Below are 9773 nucleotides of genomic sequence, written 5' to 3'. Positions count from 1 at the left end.
GGTGGGGTTCCCAAAGAGGTAAGATCCTGTCTGAGTCAAGAAAGACCAGTGGCTGAGGGGAGATCAGTCTCATTTTTCTTCATCAGATTACTATTTTTTCAGTCCACCTGTCCCTACTTTTTAAAATTTATTCATTCATTCATTCATTCATTCATTCATTGCTATTGGGTATGTGTGCTCAAGAGAGAAAGAAGGAGAGAGTGAGACATACAGTGAGCAAACACTCCTCAGTTTCCTTTGGTGATTTTGGGCACCCACCCACACACACACAGCACATTCTCAAGCCATCAGGTCCAGGAATTGAACCAGGTAGTTGGCATGTGGGCTCCAACTGCCTTAATCACCATCAATCTGCCAGCCCCCATTTTTATATAGCTTCTGTCTCAGAAGAGTCAAACACTTTATTTTCAATTAATCCCGGTAATTTCATTGTGATCTAGGTAGGAACAAGACTTCCTTTGAAGAAGAAAAAGGTACAAACTACTCATCACAAAGTGTCAAATCTGAACAAATACAAATTAATTTTACCAATTAACCTGAGATAGCGGGAAATGTGAGAAAGAAAGAAAATGAGGAGAAGGAGAAAGATCTAGATCATCATAGTGTGAATTAGATAGGAATTATTTATCACTATAGGGCCTACATTCAACAAAACATTTAAGAATGTTTTTTAAAATGTAAATTTTTAGATTAAGTACCATCTAATCATTCCTTATCATAAAACAGGAGTCACCTCAGGTTTTTGCTGTCTTTATTTTTTTTTAATGTTTGAGATATTATAACGGAATCCAGCCATGATTTGGAGTTCAATAAACTTTGTGTTTAGGAGCACTGGACTACTTTAACAGTGTACCCATTGTATCAACCACATCTACTAGCATGGATTCACAAAAGAAGGCCTTGAAAGAAATGTAATAGAATGTATATAAAAAGCCAGGCTCCTCCTCCCATTAAAAGCAAGTTGAAAATACCATGAGCTAATATTTTCTTGTACACTTTTTACAGTGCTTTGATGAAAATGTATAACTTTTATAAAGTTGACAAATGTGAGGATGAAATTTATCTGAGCTTGGAATTTTTGCTAATAATAAGGCATTATATAAGTACAAAGTTATTTTACTAAATTAAATCTGAACTTAATGAATAATTAAAAACCCTCTCCATCTAAAGATTTTTCAAATGCAATATTTTTTCATTACTAGAACAAATCATCTTAATATTAGACTAAAAATAATTAGTCAGTAGTTTTAAAAAGTCTTTCAAGGGGTCAGCAGGTGATATGGTGGTTAAGGTGCTGGACTCCCCGCATCGCCAACCACAGTTTGAGTCCTGAACTTTTGGCTCACCCTCTCACTTTCCCTCGCTCTCTGATGAGCACACATGACCGATAGCAAATTAAAAATAATAATAAATAAATGTTTAAAAAATTTTTTTAAATTATTTTATTTAACTTTGTTTATTTTTTTTAATTTAACCAGACAGGGACAGAGTGAGTGAGAGAAAGAGAGAAAGGGGAAGTGAGAAAGCAAGCCGCCAGATCCAAGACTCAAAGCAGTTGGTCATGTGGGAGTCCAGCGCCCTTAACCACCATGCCACCCACGACCCCCTAAATAAAAATTTTTCTAAAAAAGTATTTCAAAACATTATTCTCTCTAATCTTTTCTTTCATCTTTACTTTTAAATGTGACACCTTGGGCTGTACTTATACTTGGGCAATATTTATGCTTGGGCAGTAGGTATTCTTGAAGGAGTAAATGTGTTCATCTTAAGAAAATGCTTTTTCGGGACCAGCAGTTAGTGTAATGGCTATGTTGCTGGACTCCCCTGTAGTCAACTGTGGTTTGAGTCCCGGACCCGGGGGCTTAAACTCACGCCGGGCACGTGTGCATGCGTGCCCAAGATCCTGAGAGGAGAATGGAGGAGAAGGGATTGCAGCGTGGTCATCCCCCCGGGGAGGGATTTATCGCTTTCTGGCTCTCCGGCTCTCTCTGTCTGTCTGGCGAGCGCATGCGTCCTATAGCAAAAAAAACTGTTAAAAAAAAAAAAGAAAAAGAAAGAAAATGCTCTTCCTTTTTCCTTTAGTTGATAAATTAACAAATAATCTAAAATTTGGGGACCAGCAGTTAGCATAATAGTATGTCGCTGGATTCCCACGTAGTCGACCATGGTTTGAGTCCCAGACCCGGTGGCTTAAACTCACGCCGGGCGCGTGTGCGTGTTTGCCCAAGATCCCAAGAGGAGAATGGAGGAGAAGGGATTGCGGTGTGGCCATCTCCCCTGGGGGGTGATTTATTGCTTTCTGTCTTTCTGTCTGTCTGGCGAGCGCACGCGCCCTACAGCAAAACCCTCTCAAAAAAAAAAAAATTTATTCAGTGGGTCCATTATTTAGTCACAGCATGAAAGACATAATTTATAAACTATTATCAAACAAGACTTTTACTACAAGTTGTAGAAAAATATCAATACGGAATGTACAGTGAATAGGTATATCAGATATTTCTTCTTTACAAAATACAAACCTCTATTCTCCCCCAAAAATGTTCATTGTTTGAAGAATGGTATTGAAAAGTATGATACAAGTATAACATAATTATGATACAAATATATGATATAATTTAGATTTTTTTAAAACAACGTGTAAGATCTGTATGTTTTAACCTGGAAAGATATCCATGAAATATTTTTAATGGAAAAAAATTTAAAGTAAAATAGCATCATTCCACATTTATCTTTTCTAAAATGCATGGCCAGCATGTAGCCTAGTGGTTTAAGTGGGACGGATCCACGTGGCCAGTGACAGTTTGAATACCAGCCCTGGCAGCCTGAAAAACACAGCAGTCACAATTACACCTACAATTCCCAGTGGAGCACGATCTTGCTGAAATCCCTTCTCCTTCGTCTCTCCACCCTGTTGGAACATGGGGCAAGCACACACACACACATGGTGGCATGTTTTCAAGCTGCTGGACCAGGATTTGAACCATGGTTGACCAATGTGGGTCCCAGCTGCCTTAACCTCTAGGCCTTGGGAATAGCCTCCATAAATGTTTTGAAGTTCCCTAGCAAAACAAGGTATCTCAATTTACATGGAGAAAAAATATGCTTCAATTTGCAATTGTACAAATTGTAGGCCTAGCCAAAAAAAAAAAAGAAAGAAAGAAAAAAGAAAAGAAAGTATAGTCCAATCATTCAAAATCCCTCACCCTCCACCAAAAATAAATAAAGAAAAGCCAACCTGATTTGTCTTCTGTGTCATCGAAGTCTACATTGAAGGAATGGCCACTATTGCTGATGATTTTAGCAGAGCTTGGGTCATACTTGATACTAAGAGGTTGGAGGGAAGAGTCATATTTCACTTCTTTGGTTTTAATCTCGATTGGAGATTGCTGATCACCATCAGCAATAGGGAAAAATTCATTCCAACGACTAGGACCTTGAATAGAACCAAAAGAAAAGACTAAGTACATTATTTTATTCAACAAATATTCATTGACTATAATGTGCTTGAAGTAAAAAACAAAGATTAAGAAAATGAGATTCACATCAAGATTTTCGTATTTATTTTCTATAAGATAATTTTTTTTTCATTATGATGTAGGAAACTTCAGATTTGTCTTAAGTGATTTTCAGAATTAAACTAACCCTTGTGGAGAAACAGCATGAAAATTTTTTAAACCACTTTCCAAAGTCACCCTCTACCAAACTAAAAACAATAGCACAATTCATTATTGAAAACAATGAGATTCAGTCTCAGCTCCAAGAACGAGCTATGGTTCCTCCAGAGGTCAACAAGTTTACCAGGTCGGGAGAGTCAAAGGAGCTGAGAAAACTCTGTAGAAAAGAAAAGGTGTCATTCTTAAAGACACCGTCCCCACTTCTACTCTTTCTTCTCTTACTTGCTGGTATCCTCTCGTGTCATCCGGGCCTCAGCTTAACTACCCATGATGAGCAACAAGCTTGGGTCATACTTTTATTTTTAAATAATGATTTTATTTAACTTTATTTTTTATTTTAATTTGACTGAAGAGGGACAAAGTGAGTGAGAGAGAGAGGGAGGAAAGTGAGAAAGCAAGCCGCCAGGTCTGGGATTTGAACCATGGGAGTCCAGAGTCCTTAGCCACTGTGCCACCTGCTGGCCCCTTGGGTTATACTTGATACTAAGTCCTTAGTCTTAGCAAACATGTAACTCTTTCACATAGAATAACCCACATGGATGGTTGCACCATGTCAGGGAATGTAATACAGACAGTCCCTGACTTACAATGGTTCAACTTAATGATTTTTTTTTTTTACTTAACAATGGTGCCAAACATACACATTCTGTAGAAACTCAAATTTTGATTAAAAATTCTTTGTAATAACTTGACTGAAAAAATAAGACTCTGTGTTAGACAGTTTTTCTCAACTGTAAGCAAATGTGAGTATTCTGAACACATTTGAAAGGTGAGACAAAGTCATGTTTTTTTTGCAGGTTAGGTGTATTAAATGCCTTTTTGACTTGTGGTATCTTCAATTTACTATGGGGTTATCAGAATGTCACTCTACTGTGAGTCAAATGCATTTGTATTATCTGCAATGCAGTTAGCTTGCACTTTATTTCTTTCACTCTTCATTTCAGAGAGTCCTTCAGTGGTTATTTGACCAATGCTACATTTTTTTTTTTTTGAGAGAGAGTTTTTTGTTGTTGTTGTTGTTATAGGGTGCGTGCACTTGCCAGAAAGACAGAGAGAAACAGAGAGACAGAAAGCAAGAAGTCACCCCCCAGGAGAGATGGCTATGCAGCAATTCCTTCTCTCCATTCTCCTCTTGGGATCTTGGCCATGCACACACATGTGCCTGGCGTGACTAAGCCACCAGGTCCAGGACTCAAACCGCGGTGGACTACATGGGGTCCAGCGACATTGCCCTTACGCCAACTGCTGGTCCCGACAATGCTACATTTGAATCCCAACACCAGGTAATCCCAACACTGTCATCCTGTTTGATGTTTAAAAAGTCAAAATTGTACTAAATTCACAAATCAGCCACGTTGGGCAAATCAATGCAAGATAGTAAGCTGATTGTTCCTTTGTCTGACCTCTTCAGTTCTTTAGGAAATTCCATTCAAGTTTTGCCTCTCAAAGCTAACAGCAAGTTTGCAGTTTTATGTAAACTCCAAGTCAGTCTTTCATTGTTTTTTTCTATCTGCTAGAGGCTGCATGCACTAGCCAGGGAGAAACAGTGAGAGAAGGCACATGAGCAAACACTCCCCATGGGGGATAGTCATATCACAATCCCTTCTCCTCCATCTCTCCATCCTGTCCGGGTTTAAGGCACCCACCCGGAGTCCAGGACTTGAACCAAGAGGTCAGTCATGTGGGATCCAGTCACATTAACCACCACAGGCTAGCCCTCAAGACATTCTAAGATGTGAGTTATTTTACAAGTTGGAGGCTTGTATTTTCTTCTTTCTACTCTGCCTGCAATTAATACAGCTATTGCCAAGTGAGTACAGGGCTACTAACGAAGTTTTTCCTTTCTTTGCTAACTACGTTTTCTCTAAAAATCAAGTACTAAGTAAAACACCACACCATCACAGTTAAACAATTTTTATTAACAACAAATATTTTAAAATAATGAAATGTAGGGTGAGACTTAAAGAAATGCAAATATCATGATCATCAACAGCTTCAATTTTTAAATTGAACTCTTCATTTTTTTCAAAGAAGAAAGCATACATTCTCTTTTGAAAATATGTTTCAGGTTTAAAAAAAAAATAGTCATAGCATAAATACATAACCACGTGCTCAATCTAAAAGTTGTCTTCTCAGGACCAACCAGCAGTTGGCTTAATGGCTATGTCACTGAAGTCCCATGTAGTTAACTGCAGTTCAATTCCCAGACCTGGTGGCTTAAACTCACACCAGGCGTGTGTGCGTGCGTGCCCAAGATCCTGAGAGGAGAATGGAGGAGAAAGGATTGCAGGTGGGTGGGTGGGTGATTTCTCGCTTTCTGTCTCTCTGTCTCTCTCTGTCTTTCTGGAGAGCGCATGCACCCTATAGCAAAAATGTCACAAAAAAAAAATTGTTTTCTTCTCAGGTCAGCAGGTGGCATGGAGGTTAAGGCACTGGATCCCACATGGCTGACAGTGTGGTTCGAGTCCCCAACCTGGTGGCCTGAAGAGGGGAATGGAAGAGAAGAAATTGTAAAGTGCAAATGGCAATTCCTCATGGGGTGTCTCTCTCTCTCTCTCTCTCTCTCTTGCAAATGCACATGCCCAATAGCAAAAACTTTAAAAAAGAGAAAGAAAGAAAGAAAGAAAGAAAGAAAGAAAGAAAGAAAGAAAGAGAGAAAGAAAGAAGAAAGGAAGAAGAGAAATAAAAAAGAAAGAAAAGAAAACAAAGAAAGAAAAGAAAGTAATTCTCTCATTAATCTGACACTTTGGGCTTCAAAACAACTTGAGGATCAAAAGCCCACCACCCCTGCTTAGGAGGCTGGAAGCCTCTTGGGGAGGCCCAGAAACCAAACCTGAAAATCCTGGGTGCACTGGGAGCACCTATAATCCTAGCTAATAGGTTGGCTGGGGTAGGGAATCATGACAGTGAGGCCTTGTCAAAAATAAGTTATCACTCACTCTCTCTTTCTCTCTCTTTCTCATAAAGGGAAATAAAAGGGCATTGCTTACTAGGTATTACAGAAAAGATATTATACGTCCTCATTTAGTAAATAGTTTACCTTTCTATATACAACTTGTATCTACCTTTTAATGTATTAGAAGCTTTTTATTCCCCTGTCACCAAGTGTGAGTTATGCTAGTGAAAAGTAGATTTCAAATGTGCAACACATGTGTCATAGCATGTTGCTGACTTTTCTACAGTCAGGAAAGAATTTTTTTTACCTCCTAATTCCTTTACTCTCCTATCTCTAGTCCTTTATACCCAGAACTGCTTAGAAAAGAAGAGTCAAGCCAAAATTTAAAAAAAAAAATTAATAAAAATGATTTGTATCAAATACCCAATATTTTCATTAACTACTGTGGTCAATTCATTTTCCTGCTTCTTAAAGAGCTTCTCCCCTTTTCTAGTTTTCTAAAATATACAACTTTAAAGCCATTTAAACATAGTTATTTTTTAAAGAATTATTTTTATTTAATTTTACTTATCAATATTACTATTTTTTTTTTAATTTGACCAGAGAGAGACAGAGAGGAAAGTCAGAAAGCAAACCACCAGATTCAGGACTTGAACGGTGGCTGATCATGTAGGAGTCCAGTGCCTCAACCACCATGCCACCCACAAGCCCCAAACACAGTCCCCAAGTAGTGATATACGGTGGTTCCTTAATCGATGCAGTAACTTCCAAATATCCATAGTGACATACAGTTTTCAGCGATGTCACATTCCCTAAACTAAACCATTAAAACCACTAAAAGTTAATGGAAGATGTTATAAGGCATTTGTGAAATTGGAACCCTTTCTAGGACCTCGTCTCTTGATGTTTCATTTTACCAGTGCTGCTCTTCCCAGTTTAAGTTTCCTTTTATCTGCTTAGTCACCAGTTTTACCAATGTCTAAACAGGAAAAAAAAAAAAAAAATCAACAAAACTTGCCAAGTCAGGATACATACTCTTCCAGGAGGATTCTGCCAAAGCTGACCTAACTAAAGGTGTGGTTCTTATAACTCTATTAAATCTAAAAAAAGGGGAGGGCCTACACTTCCTAACAGAAATAAAATACCACTCCTTTTCAAAGGTCTTCTTAAGGTGGATTTATTTCTATTTGTTTGCTTCTGAAGATGAGCTTTATCAGAGCCAACATTTTTTAACCTATTAACGAGTAATCAATACTCATTTTTACACTGACAAAAATTATATATATTTATGGTGTATAGTATGATGTTCAAAAAACAGTATGGGGACTAGCAGCTGGCGTAAGGATTATATCACTGGACTCCCACATAGTCAACCAGTTCCGAGTCCCAGATTCTAGGGCTTAAAACTCACGCTGGGTACATGTGCATGGGTGCCCAAAATCCCAAGAAGAAACTGGAGGAGAAGGGATTGCTGTGTGGTCATCTCTCCATGGGGGGTGATTTCTTACATTCTGTCTCTCCTGTCTCTGTCTCTCTGGTGAGCACACATGCCCTATAGCAAAAAATATCTCTGAAAATAAAAGAAAGAACAAAGAAAAACAGTATGAAGAACAGAAAAATATGTCATGACTTTTCCAGTGACCCAATGTATATACATTGTAGAATGTCTAAATCAAGTTAACATAGCCCCCTTTTCTTAAATTAGAGAGCACAAGCAGGAAAAGGGGGAGGTAGTTTTGACAGAGTCTTACCACATCAGAATCCTCCCACCCCAGCCTCCTCGTCAGCTAAGACAACTGGCACCAGCCCAGCCTGTTCGGGTTGGGCAGAATCCAGACCAAGGCCTCCCATGCAACCTTAGTCACTCCATGGTGTGGCCCTTCCCACTTGTGATACCAAGGCTGGGCCCAGAGTCCTAGTTTTGACAGTCATTCAATATAAGACTGTCTTGGTGTCACTTTGCAAATATTTCAAAATAATCATTACTTGAAATAATCAATTTAATGTAAAAATAAGAAAATGGCTTTACTTTTGAAAATTTAGAATGAAGTAGAAGATTAGTATAAGTATTATTGTCACCCCTTTCAATGATAATAAAAACAATTTTTCAGAGAATTATTTTATTTAACTTTATTTAGTTAGTTATTTTATTTTGACCAGAGAGGGACAGAAAAAGAAATAGTGAGAAAGCAAGTTGCTAGGTCTGGGACTTGAACTGCAGTCAGCCATGTGGGAGTCCAGAGCCCTTAACCACCAAGCCACCTGCTGGCCCCAAAAATAAATAAAAATTTTATCAAGTTATTATACCTTCAATAATCCTGTGCTAATCCTTAGTCTCTTGAAGGATGAGTGTGGAGAGAAAGAAAAACTGGAGAAGTAGCACCAAATATAACTTCATTTCCCAAAAAGACCCTAAAACCTTCCTAAGTTGACAGTAATGACCCACCAATTGCAGATTGCTGCGGAAATATTTTATAATAACAGCTATTGAGAAATCTGCATATGCTGGTTGCCAAGAAGGTAACTGAATCTTCAGTATCACAACGCGAGTTAAGACTTCTCAAATATGTTAGCAACGATTTTCCATGATTCGTTCCCCCTAAATGAGCAGTGAGCTTGAAAGACTAAAAAGGAACTTGCTCTCATTTCAGCAGAGCCGGTCATCAGACTTCTAATTTCCAAGCACTGAACTGATAAGAGGTTATTACCAGGGGAAGTCTTGGAATTCCAAATGAAGGTGAACACACACATACAGAGTTGGGGGTCTGGGGACTCTCGACAGAGCTAACCCACACCATCGCCTCCACTACCAACACCCGGCCAAAGTCGCTTTCCCAGTCTACACTTGACGGAGCCGATTCTCCGCTTCCTGCATTAGGCTCAGGGCGTGCTGCTCGGTTTAAACAGGAACCAAAAAGTTTCTCGCAAGAGCGCAAGAGCGAGATCCAGAGAGCCGGCAGCTGGCGCCGGCGTGCGGGCAGCCTTCTCTGTCTCCCGTTAGCAGAACCCCCCTGGGACCGGTAAAAGGCGCTCACCGTTGTGTTCGCCGTATCCCCAGCTGAGCCGCGACATGGTCCCTCCGGGTGCAAGGCTGTGCAGATGTGGCTTGGGCAGCTACAGGAGGGAGGGGCCGGGAGGGCGCGGGGGCGGGAGCCGGTACAGGGCGGGGACTGCAGGACGAGCTCAGCGGAAAGTGGGAGTCC

General features: G+C 39.5%; 1 protein-coding gene across 1 annotated transcript in view; it reads right to left on the bottom strand.

Moving 5' to 3' along the window:
- The window catches only part of CA13 (carbonic anhydrase 13), a 34537-nt gene extending 24848 nt beyond the window's left edge, over positions 1–9689 (bottom strand). Inside the window, exons 1-2 of the mRNA XM_006153857.3 lie at positions 9606–9689; positions 3236–3433 (exon numbers count right to left, since the gene is read on the bottom strand). Coding sequence (XP_006153919.1) covers positions 3236–3433; positions 9606–9642 — 235 coding nt within the window. The 5' untranslated portion in view covers positions 9643–9689. The remainder of the gene's footprint in view (positions 1–3235; positions 3434–9605) is intronic.
- Between the last annotated feature and the right edge of the window lie 84 nt (positions 9690–9773).

This window comes from Tupaia chinensis, unplaced genomic scaffold (genome assembly GCF_000334495.1).
Source record: "Tupaia chinensis unplaced genomic scaffold, TupChi_1.0 Scaffold000388_1, whole genome shotgun sequence".
NCBI classification, from domain to species: domain Eukaryota; kingdom Metazoa; phylum Chordata; class Mammalia; order Scandentia; family Tupaiidae; genus Tupaia; species Tupaia belangeri.
This window is presented reverse-complemented; position numbering and strand designations above follow the sequence as displayed.